The sequence below is a fragment of the Misgurnus anguillicaudatus genome, chromosome 19 (genome assembly GCF_027580225.2).
Source record: "Misgurnus anguillicaudatus chromosome 19, ASM2758022v2, whole genome shotgun sequence".
In the NCBI taxonomy this organism is placed as follows: domain Eukaryota; kingdom Metazoa; phylum Chordata; class Actinopteri; order Cypriniformes; family Cobitidae; genus Misgurnus; species Misgurnus anguillicaudatus.
This window is the reverse complement of record NC_073355.2, coordinates 37,106,424-37,118,658: the sequence shown is the minus strand read 5'-3', so window position 1 is coordinate 37,118,658 and position 12,235 is coordinate 37,106,424. Positions and strand designations below refer to the sequence as shown.

Sequence of the window (12,235 nt, the reverse complement as noted above, 5' to 3'; positions counted from 1 at the left end):
TTACGCAGTGCCTGAAAATAGTCCCCTGCTATTAAAAGTAACCAAGGGGACTATTTTCGGGCAGTGCATAATATCACTACGCCTGCTACAGCCATGTTACAGCAGCAAAGTCCTTGATTTTATATTTTCAAAAAAAGTGGAATGTCCCTTTAATTTAATTGCAAATCAGTTCAAATTAGCATGAGAGTACAATTTTAAAAAAGCGCTGACCAATGCAATCTACCAAGAGCAGCGCAAATTAGCATATAAGGTATAAGGCATGCTTTTTTTAGGCTTTAAATAATGCCGTAAATACCAAACTGATCAGTGCAAATCACGTTGTGTCATACTTTAAATACTCTTCTACCATAAATTTTGCGTCTGAAAGGGAAACTTCTACAAATCCGTGTGCAATAAGGTCAGTCGCAAAAGCAACCTCTGTGCACACCTTTACAGCGCTCATTTTTCGCTGGGTGTCTTCAGTAAATCCTGACACTAGTTTTTTAAAAGAGGTGTTTGCACTGGCGCAAAGTGTTAAAAATCATGCTGTTAATATCACATTTTACTCACTGAATGAGGTAATATTGTCATATTAAATTGTTTAAATTAAGTAAATTGGACAATAAGAAATAAGGAAATAAGTACAATAATTATAGTTTAAGTGGTTCTTACTTGACACAGATAGTTCAAAAACAACTTATCAAAAACAATAAGTTTAACTCAAAATAAGGAATATGTCACAGAAACTCCAAATATTTAGGTTAGTGGAACTTTTTATGAAATTACAGTAAGTTCACAAATTACTTTATCTATTTGATTACATCGACCCTTCCGGCTTTCGGCATACAATTTCTTGGGGCCACAACACCTTTTGAAAACCAGGACTGTCGCTAACAGACATATGCAAACTGCCAGCAGACAAATGAGCAGCATTTTGAGATCAAACATCTCTTCCTGAGACCCTCCTGAAACAGAAACACATGTTATCATGCAGTATATCTGAAGAAAAAACAACAAAATCACTTGAGATCATTTCTATAGACTCTCCTCTGACTGAGATCCAGCTCTTTGGAGACTCTCCTTTCTCTGGGTGTTTACAGTAATAGAAACCCTCATGTGACTTTGAGACTGTAGGGATGATCATCATGTCTCCTGTAGTCTGCACCACTGATCCATCTTTATAAAATTCAGCTCTCAGGTTAGAGGGGTTTTTATCCTGATATAAACAGTGTAGAGTCAGATTATCTCCTTCAGTTACAGAATAAACAGGAATGTCCAGAATCACATCAACATCTACACAACAGAAGAAATTATGATTATTATTTTAAAAATTCATGCTAAAATTTCAGTAATTCAATAAAAACAGAAAAATTAAATACTGAATGTTCATTGCTAGTTACTTTGTTAAGTTGTCTGTATGCACATTTCATGAACAAACTTGTGCGCATGCAGCGAATGAGCACTCGATCTTTATGCACTGATTGATTGTAAATGAATAAATAAATGCAGACTAAGACTCAATGTGTACTGAGATATTAACACAATTAACGTTCTCCTTAGATTTAGACTGACACCAGTACACTCCGGTATCAGATGTAGATGTGTAGTTGATTGCACATGTAGATCTGATCCAAAGATTGATGATGAACAATTTCCTAATGTGTCTCTTGTGTATCTTCCCACTGTCCATTCAGTAGAGTTACTGTGATCCTCACAGCTCACAGAGAGAGATTCAGATGAGAAGTGTTGAGATCTCTTGGGTCTGATGATCAGAGAGACTAAACGAGAAGCAGCTGAGAAGAAATTACAACTCAAATTATATTTAATCATGAAAATCCTCTAAATTATCCTGCTACTGATAAAAAAATGATCCTGAAAAGAGAACTGGATATATGTGCTTTTAAAATCCCCCTGTGGTAAAAAATCAAGTTTTATTGTTGTGAATGTGTCTTTGTGGTGTTTTAGGAACTCAATATGCCCTGCAGAAGTACCATTTTCCCAGAAAACACGTTTATGTGAGGCCCACATGATTTACACATGGGTTACAGTTCAACAGAGTGGGCATGGGCTCAAAATTGGCATCTTATCTGGGGCCCATTTGGGATCCCAGGTGGGCTCCCCATGTGGTTCCTAGTTGGGTTAATGGGAAATGTGTGCATGGGGTCAAAATGGGCTACACAAGGGACTCAATTTGTTTAATCAAATATACATATTTTAAACATAATAAACCCCATATATATGTTGATTACATGGATTTATACTACAGGTCTGTTGAATGCTTGAATCTGATTGGCTGATAAACGTTCTGAGGTGTGCAATTATTTTCTGGGAAACGCACAGCGAATGTAGTTCCAGGCAGCTCTCTTGACTGCATTACAGTTTCATATCACTGCGCATAGTTAACTGTTATAACAGACTAACAAAAACAACATGACAGACGATTCTACAAGGCAATAACAGCGCTGTTTAGAGAAACACAGAGGTAGCCTCATTCTCTGTCTTTAGCTCGCCCTGTCTTGCTCGCTAGCTCGCTCTCTTTTTCTTTCTTTCTCTCTCTGTGTCTCTGTCGCTCTCTTTCTAATAACTTCATTAATAACTGCATTAGAATACTATCAGTGGCTCAAGCCTCCACACTGTAAAATAAATTGTTGGCTCAATGAATAATTTTTTAGTAACTAGTTCCACAGAAATTTTACGTTCACTCAATTTCTGTCTCCAACGTGTTACCTGAATTGTTGTTTTTTAGTTGGCCCAAACTTGACTCAAATATGAAAAAGTATGTTTGCTCAACTAACTTTATAGTTCATTCAACTAAAATGTTTTAATCAGTTGAATCTTTAAAAACTTACAGCAAAGACTCTGTCAATTAAAATTTAAGCATTTACTCAATGTTTTATGTGTTACTTCAATTGATATTTATTATTTGGGAATTTGGGAATTATTGCTTGTGTTGTTAACAAAATTATTAACTTCACTCAAATAAAAACAAAAGCTTTTAATTCACTTATTCACTTATCACACAGACTAAACATACAGAATAACAGTAAGTCTTCTCTAAATAGAGGGCATAAAACAGTCCGAAAAGCACTCCAAAGTCAGTCAGAACACTGTAAGCCCGGATAAGTTGAATATACTTAAAAAAAATGAAGCAAACTTGTTGCCCTAAAAACTTTAAGCAATGATTACTTAAACATATAAACTGTTCTAACAACAATTTTAAGTTGAATTGACTTCTTCCAATATTCCTGCACTCTTAACCCAGATTAGTTGACATTACTAGAAATTTGTGAGGAAACCCCTTGCATATAACTTTAGTTTTTATCACTTTATATTACTTTTGATGTTATAAATGTTATTATAACACAGAATTGATGACTGATTTTAAGTCAGTCATTGAAAAAATGTGATTCTCCACAGAAACACACACAAAACTGTGTTTTTGACATGCATTGTCAGTACTGTGGAGAGAAATACAATAAAGTGTTCTGAACAGGTTTCATGTACGGAAACACTGATCACCTGAACGGTGACTTTACAAAATTATAATTTACAACAAAACAACATCAATAATATCAGAGCTTAAACCTATATGACATTTTATTAACAAATATTTAAGTAGTGAAAGTTCTTATCAGTTTTTATTCTGTGAAAAAGCAGAAAATAATCAAAGTATTCAGGCGCAAAGGATTAAAGGTATTCCTCACAACATGAAGTAATAATTTTAAGTTCATTCTACTCGAATGTTTTAGTTTAATGGATTTTGTAAGCTGAAAAGTTAAATCAACTAAACTTTTTTAAGCTTTGGCTTCAAAACAGAAAATATTAAGTGATGTTTATCTGATTGTTTAAGTAAAGGCAATATCAGGGTTAACAGTGAACATCTGCAGGGCCATTATGAGAACTTCTGCCCGTACAAGAGGAGACTGTCTCGCCATGTATCCCTCTGGTCTGCCTCTCACATCATCTCCGCTGTGGACAGAGGAATATAAATACACACACATACATAAAAACATGTTTAATATAATGAAGCTTGACGGTGAAATACTTTATTTCCTAAAGTAACGTCTCGGACAGGGCTTTCACTGACTAAAAAACTGACATCTTTTAAAATATGAGTGCTATTGTTTTGTCTCAAAAATGTACGCCAGTATTGTATTTTATAAGGTTTGAAAATATTACTTGTTTTCTTATTCATATTTAGTGTCTTTTGTGTTGTTATTGTTTTGGTGTGAGGTAAAAGTTAATAAAACTATACTTATTTAATCTTAACGTGATACGAGCACTCGGTTATTATTAGACTTCGTTCTTGTCATTACTATATAAAACTGTTTTTTATAAGTATCAGAGAGATGTTTTTGCATGCTGCTTATAAATATATCAGTGGCGATATCTCATAACATGTTTTAATAGCCACGTCACGATAAAATAAATGATCAATGTCCAAATTTAAAAGCTGCGGTGCTTACCTGCAGTTCAACAGTGTTTTCGCGTTCTGAGAAGAGATATAGCTCCAGAAAAAAATATTGTTTAAATTCCTCTTTCCAAGTGTTAATCGTCCACACGATGTGACAAGAAATTACTCCCATTAACTTTAACGTAACATCCAAGAGTGGTGATCTTTGACGGGATAATCACTTCCGGTTGGGATTACAGACTGATTTACGAGCTAGTGAACTGAGACACACGGAGAGTGTTTAAAAATAGCGCATCTGTGCGTGTCCGTGTATGCGTGCAGTTTTTCCATTCACAGATGAGCCTGTTTTAGGTGGCGGAATGATACAAACGGTGAAGCGGTTACTGTTATGTTATCAGTACAATATCGCACGCCTCTTAGCCAATCAGATTCGAGAACCAGAAAGAACAGTTGTATAAATATTTTCTGATTTTCTGGAGCTCATCTGGAGCTCATCTCCATCCGAAAGTGTCCGAGCACATTTTTAAATAGACGCTATCTTTATTAACCGACCGCATATTTAAACTTTAAGCACATACATTCTAGGGCTAGGCAAAAAAAAATTGATTTTCCGATTATTCGGTTTTTTTTTACGTGGTCTAATAAAAATCGATTCTCAAACAGCATAATCGATTTTTTTTCTTTCATTTATTTCCGCAAACATTGAACGTAAGATTAACTTTTATCTAATTACTAGTCTTCTTCAATGTTATGTTGTGGCTTTACATTTTTTTTTATTAATCACCCATTTGTAAACTGCTGTTTACTGTTCTTTTTTATTAATATAGTATTTGTATTAAATCTATAATCAATGAGTTGAATCGAGAATCAATTATAAAGGCCGTTCTGAGAATCGGAATTGAAAATCGAATCGATTTGATAGCCTGTGAATCAAAATCGAATCGATCTGGAACATCTGAATGGATACCCAGCCCTAATACATTCACGCCTGAACAACTCTTACAATTACATTTTGTGACCAAATAACAATAATATTATGAGCATTTTGTTGTCAGGAAACATAGCTGTCATAAGTCCACATATCGACCAGTATTGTCTTTGTGGAGGCTAACCTCTAAGCATGGATGGCATGGTGTTCTCAACGCGTAGCAGAAAGAAGTCCAGACTCTTTAGCTCTCTTTGGGTGGTGTTCCCGTTTATTATAAATATATCAAAAGAGGTATCATAAAATCATTCTTTGCCCAGTGTTGATTGATAAAGTGCTGTTGTGCTGAAAAATAAATTATTGTGGAAGACTCACGGCTACGGTAAGAACCGTGTGTTCCCCACCATCCACACCTTTCTCACTAAAGCCCTTTTCACACAGATTTGCCGGAAGATACACGGGACAGGCATCCTGGAATTTTACGGGACCGCTTGCTATTTTATTCATTCACACTGCCAAGTTTATACGGCATCTGATGGTCCCGGAAAGACACGTGACCTGTTGAAAGTCCCGCCCTCTCTTCTACGCAGTGTCTGAAGTTTGCATATTATTTATTATTCCTCTCTCCAGAAACAACTCGCGTGCATTTTTGTTTATGATAAGACTACAAAGGAGCGCGTGAATGCACAGTTCTATTCTGGTGAATGATCTCTTCAGAATGGATATTTGACAAGCTCCCTGATTTCTGCTTTGATACAGTTTTCAGACATTTCTCATCGTGATTGTTTATATGCATTTAAAACCCGCATTTTGAGGATAAAACCCGCATTTGACGATATATCTTGTTGGGATGACGTGCGGGTATTTTCGTTTATTATGGCTCAAATGAGCAAGTGGCGCGATATTCTTTTAAGCTGCTGAATGATATCCTTTTCAAAGAAGTAAGTAAAAAACTAACTTACCTGATATCTGATTCAGTCAATTTTGCTGAAATTTCTCGTCGTGAATGTTGTAAATCCCTCATTTTAAAGAGTTGAACCAACTTCATGTTGCCATGACACGCGCGTCCTCACTACGGCACGTGCGTCATTGTTTATGCGTCTCATTTATCATTTCCTGATAACTGCTTCAATCTAGTTTGCAACATTGCTCGTGGTGAATGTTTATATGCACGTTATCTCTCGTTGTAAGGAGCTGAACCATAACTTGCGTTGTGATTATGACGCGCGCGTCCTCACTTCGACACGCCCTTTATGGCATTCTTGCGGCTTCTTGTTCACACAGAGGGTTACCCGTGTATCTGACTAGGTCCTCTTTCCGGCAACGATCCCAGAAGATTAACGGAACGAGTTTTTGTTCACACAGATGCTTGTCTGGCAATTTTACGGGTATTTTCTGGGACCAGAGGTCTGTGTGAATGGGGTTTAATTACCACACCTGTAGATATATATCTACTTTCCAGTGACGTCCTACACCCAGTGCAATACTCCCCCTAGTGGCCAAAATAAGCAATAACTAAATAAACCAAACTAAGGGTGAGTATAAATGGCTCCTACAGTCTTAATTAGTTTAGTCAACACTAGCCACTCTGAATTTTGACTGAATTTGAAAATAACCATTCATTTAATGTTTTAAACACAGATTTATGTAGACTTAAAATAATATGTCTTCTCAACTAAGCTCAAACAAGAAAATTGATTAAACTTATATATTTTTGCCCGTCCAACATTTCATTAAATGGGTTTTTTACGGTGCATTGCCAGCTTTAAAATGATGTTTTGGAACAAGCAAAAGAGCCGTTGGATGAGACGCGTAAGAAATAGTCCTACTCACAATAGCGATTTAGGTACAAAAACCGGACGAATCCCTTTTAATATCATGTGATCGATGTCTTGAGGTGTGGTAACCATAGTATAAGCAGAATAATTGACTCGGGGACGTTAAATTATTGAAAAATAATGCACACCCGATGTGTACGGCAACTCTGTTTTGCGTCGTGGCCGCATCACCACCTTTGGTGTGCATTGTTTTTCTAATAATTCAACGGCCCGTCGTCCATTATTCCTTACATATAGTGCACATGTTTCATGTGTCTTTAAAATTATTTCTTATCACAGGAAACATCTTTAAGGCTACATGTGCTGTCCTGTACTTAAAGGAAAGTTTTAGGAGATAATATTATCACCTACAAGGGGACTTTAACTTGTAACACATTGACCTGGATCTACTGTAATTGTCTTATCATATTTTACAGTTGTGTGTGATGAACTCACCAGTGACATAAAGTGGCTTTGTGTTACTGTACTCTGTGTGATAGACTGGATCTCCTCTCTCTGCTCTGCACATATAAACTCCTGTGTGCTTCACAGTCACTGAACTCACTGTGTAGATGCCTTTAGATCCTCCACTGCTGTCTGACAGGAGCTGATAACCATCTTAATTCACAGTAAAAAGTCAAAATATGCCAGTGTTACCCATTATGTTGTAAAGAAAGAAAAATGATCACAAAATGTGTCCTTGATAATATACTGTTTCATAAAATCATTAAGACTCAAAGCTCTGCCATATTGTGAATATAGTCATGACTAAATGTGTTGCAGGTTGCCCAACAGCATACTTTATTCTTTAATAAATACACAAATAAGCAAGCTTCATTTAAACTCAGTGATTATATACAATTGATCAGTTTTTTCTGCATGCCGCCACTGTCAACAAAATTAAATCACAAAAAAATAACAAACGTCATGTACTACAGTAGGTATCTTGCGCAAATGGAATGGTTACTGCTGATTGGATGACACCTCTGTCAATCAAGATACACAGAAAGTACATTACAGCTGTAGCACAGTGTGCATATACACTATGTAACTGTTGGTTCAAATTTGGTGATCATTCTGCAGTTCATGTTCAAAAATATCCAAGTTTTTAAAGAGAAGCAACAGAAAACTGTTTAGATGTTGCAGGCACAGATCATGTTAACCAGACATTTTCTGTCTTTTTGACATTACATTGAGGGTGTTTTTTTGTAACATGTAAATGTGAAACTCACCCATATCCAGTTGTTGGCAAATGTCCATCATTTACTCACCTGCTTCACATGGTCTTGTAAGGTGAGTCATGATAAATGCAACCTTTGATTGCAAGTATTATTATAGTCTAGCTAGCGATAGTTTAGCTGTTGTATAAAATTACTCTAAATAAAATGAGTATAAGTGTTAGTGAAGCAAGTAGTGTGTGAGCTTGATTTTGAGCATCTTTATTGACAGAAGTGTCGTCCAATCAGCAGGAACAATTCAATTCAACGCAATGTACCTACCTTTTCCAGTTCTTAGATTTGTCATTTCCTGTGTCCGAAACCACTCCCTTGTGTTTTCCCTAGTAGTAATTGAATCTACTATATGAAAAAAGGCGGATGAAAATGAATGAGCTATTTTGGACACTAAGGAAAATACCTTGCACAACGTTGCCAGACGTACGATAATTCCCAAATTTGACATTCTAGCTGTGGATCCTACGTCTACATGAGTCAGAGTTTGATATACAGTTGTTACATTTTATGTAATGTTTTATGTAATGTTTATGTATACACTGCTTATATAGTAACTTTTTCATGTTTGTATCCAGTTATTTTTTTTAATAAAAAAAAAAAAAAAACGTGAATGTGTGTTACTTATGTCTTCTATCTCACTGTATGTCTTCTCAGCCAATCAGGGTGGAGAAAGACTCTATTTTGTTTTTAGATTTGCATTTGTGTTTTTAATTTGTTGTTTTGCACTTCTCGGCCACGGTAAGATAGACATCTTTAAAACTGTTTGGTAAATAAAAACACATTTACGAACAAAAATTTAACCTGGCATCAAATGTACCGTAATCTTGTTTCTTAAGCTCAAATGACGCTATAAAGCCCTTTTTTGAGATTGCTAAAGTGGCCATACTCAGCAGCAGAAAGATTGTATCTTATTTGACCTTGACACATGACTTCTGTGATGTTGATTCAATCATATTCAATTATGTTTTTGCTTATAAACCAGATGATGTATATATCAGACATTACCTGAGGAGGGACTCTGTACAGTGAACCAGCTGAATGTCCAGCCTGAAGATGAATTTATAACCTCACACATCAGAGTCACTGAATCTCCTTCAATCCACCACTCCTGAGAAACACTTAAAACTGTCTGTGGTTTATCTGAAAGTGATCAATCTTTCATGAATAACATGTTACACTTCATCTTTTCACACTAATAATGATGAACAAACATATAAACTCACCTGATGATACAGTCAGTGTAACAGCATCACTCATCTCAGTGTTTTGTTCACGTATCTTTCCTCTACAGGTGTATTTACCACTGTGATAGTGTTGAATGTTGTTAATTTTACACTCTTGTGTGTTGCATTGTGTGATCATATTTCTGTTATTTGTCTTCTCTACAGTCCAGCTGTATGTCCACTCAGTGTCTCCTGTACCATTTATGTCACATCTCAGAGTAACAGTTTCTCCTCTGAACAGCTGTGTGTCAGGATCAACACTTACTACAGGTTTAGGACTCTCTGTACAAACACAATGTATTGCACAAAGAAAATTATTAATGGGAATACAATCTATATTAATGCCCACCTGCTGACTCAATGCTTATGTAAGCTTAGTGTAAGCAAGAAAGCGAAATAACCCTTTTTGGTTTCCGCCATTGGGCCAACAAATGGTTTTCCCTTTACACTATTTGCTTATTTATTTTAGTTTTATAAATCTCCATTCACCCATAGTAGTAAAGATTCAGCTATACACAACATCATCAAGACTTTTAGATTACAATTAGATTGTTTTTCATAGACTCACATTACATTTGACGTCTACCATGACTGAAATCTATGGCATCTTAAAATTCATGTCATCTCTCACCTGTAACATTTATCAACAGTCCATCACTGTAGTCTGTGTAATAATCTGGTTTTCCTCTTCCAGCTCTACACCAGTACTGACCTCCATCTGAAACTTTAACACTGTGGATTGTGTAAGAGTTTGTTTCTGTTGTCATCTTCTCAGTGTTTTGTGTGTTGTTGTACCAGTAAAACTTCCATCCAGTAGACTGATCAATGTGACACTTCAGAGTCACTGTGTTACCTGTCAGTACAGATCCTTCAGTATCTGATGTGAGTTTAGGTTTTGATCCTGCAGGAGAATAAAACACATTCAGATCCTGATGCCTTTATTACAGTCACATTACAGGCTACTTACATGCAATTATAAATCTGAATGATTCATAAAATAAAACAATAGATTTCTGGTCCTACTAAAACAATGTTTGTGATAATTAACACACATGAAATGCTTCTGTCTTTATTTTCCTACTTTACAGTAATATTGATATTGAACTCACCCTTCACAGTGAGATAAACAGATGTGCTTGATAGTGAAGTTTGTGGTCGTCTGTGTATCACTGCACTACACCAGAACTCATTCTGATCAGATTCAGTAACTCGAGTGATAGTGAGAGAGTCTCTGTTTACAGTGTAACGCCCAGAATTAAACACTTTAGTTGTGTTTTTATACCACAGATATGTCCAGTTTAATGATCTGTACTGATCCTCTATCTCACACTTCAGAGTGACTGTCTCTCCAGTGAACACAGATCTGTCTGGTGTTACTCTCACTGTAATTTTGGGTAAAGCTGTAATAAAATATAATAAAATAATGCAATTAAATGAAGTTTTCAAGAATGTTTTTTTCTAAACCTTTCAGTTGTGTAGATCAGCTATAAAATTACTGAGGGACATGCAATAGCAAATTAATTTGAACTGACAGTACAGCATGGTGATATTGTGATGATATAATTATTATGATTGATGATGAATACAGATAAACAGACTCACCTGATACTGTCAGTGTAACTGCATAACTGATGTGTGAGTATTGTGATCCGCTGGTGTCTTTTCCTTTACATGTGTATTTACCTGCGTCAGACTCAGTAACAGATATGATTGTGTAATACTGAAGTTTATTCTGCTGAATGTCTGAATCATCTTTATACCAGCTGTACTGCCAGCTGCTGACTCCTCCTCCATTGATGACACACGTGAGAGTGACAGTTTCTCCTCCGAATACATAATCAGCAGGCCAAACAGACACTTGAGGTGTTGGTCGTTTCTGTACAACAACAAACAATTCACACTGAAATTATTTTCAAACATTGATTTGCGTTTTCTATATGAACCCTGAACGCAAAACAAACATGCTGTATCACATTACAGGTTTTATCATCAATAATTGTAACTACTCCTGATTCAGTGTTTAGTGGTAATATGTTTTTGTGATCTCAGAACACAATAGTCAGAGAAACTAAACGAGAAAAATCTTAGAAGAAAATTACAACTTAAATTATATTGAATCATGAAAATCCTCTAAATTATCCTGCTACTGATAAAAAAGTCCCCCTGTGGTAAAAATCAAGTTTTATTGTTGTTTATGTGCAGAAGCACCATTTACCCAGCAAACACGTTTATGTGGGGCCCACATGGGTTACACATAGGTTACAGGGGTACAGAGTGGGCATGGGCTCAAAATGGACATCTTTTCTGGGGCCCACTGGTGACCCAGTTAGGACCCACATGGGTAATCCCAGGTATGCTCCCCATGTTGTTCTTAGTTGGGTCATTAATAGGAAATGTGTGCATGGGCTACACAAGGGATTCAATTTGTTTTATCAAATATACATACTATAAACACAATTAATCCCATATATAGGTTGATTACATGGATATATAGTGCACATACTGCATGTGTCTTTAAAATTATTTTTGTTGTTAAAGAAATTATCATCACAGGAAACATCTTTACATATGCTGTTCTAATACTCAAAGGTACGTTTTAAGAGATAATATTATCACCTACAGGGGGACTTTAACACACCCTCCTT

At 35.9% G+C, this 12,235-nt stretch overlaps 1 protein-coding gene across 1 annotated transcript; it reads right to left on the bottom strand.

Moving 5' to 3' along the window:
- Positions 1-6,859: 6,859 nt before the first annotated feature.
- On the bottom strand, positions 6,860-11,929 carry LOC141349160 (Fc receptor-like protein 5). Its single transcript, XM_073856656.1, has 7 exons — positions 11,843-11,929; positions 11,274-11,466; positions 10,903-10,990; positions 10,222-10,526; positions 9,591-9,872; positions 9,373-9,507; positions 6,860-7,753 (listed from the first exon to the last, which is right to left on the bottom strand). The coding sequence occupies exons 1-7, from the start codon at positions 11,927-11,929 to the stop codon at positions 7,560-7,562; spliced, it is 1,284 nt and encodes a 427-aa protein (XP_073712757.1). The 3' UTR covers positions 6,860-7,559.
- Positions 11,930-12,235: the final 306 nt, after the last annotated feature.

What these genes read in the sequence shown, in the direction of transcription:
- LOC141349160 (XM_073856656.1), bottom strand. Translation starts at nt 11,929, where the DNA reads ATGTGGGTCCTAACTGGGTCACCAGTGGGCCCCAGAAAAGATGTCCAT. An exon ending in TGTTACTGAGTCTGACGCAG is followed by an intron (nt 10,991 to 11,273) that starts GTAAATACACAT and finishes ATTTTATTACAG; the next exon opens with CTTTACCCAAAATTACAGTG. An exon ending in TGTACAGAGTCCCTCCTCAG is followed by an intron (nt 7,754 to 9,372) that starts GTAATGTCTGAT and finishes CTGTGAATTAAG; the next exon opens with ATGGTTATCAGCTCCTGTCA.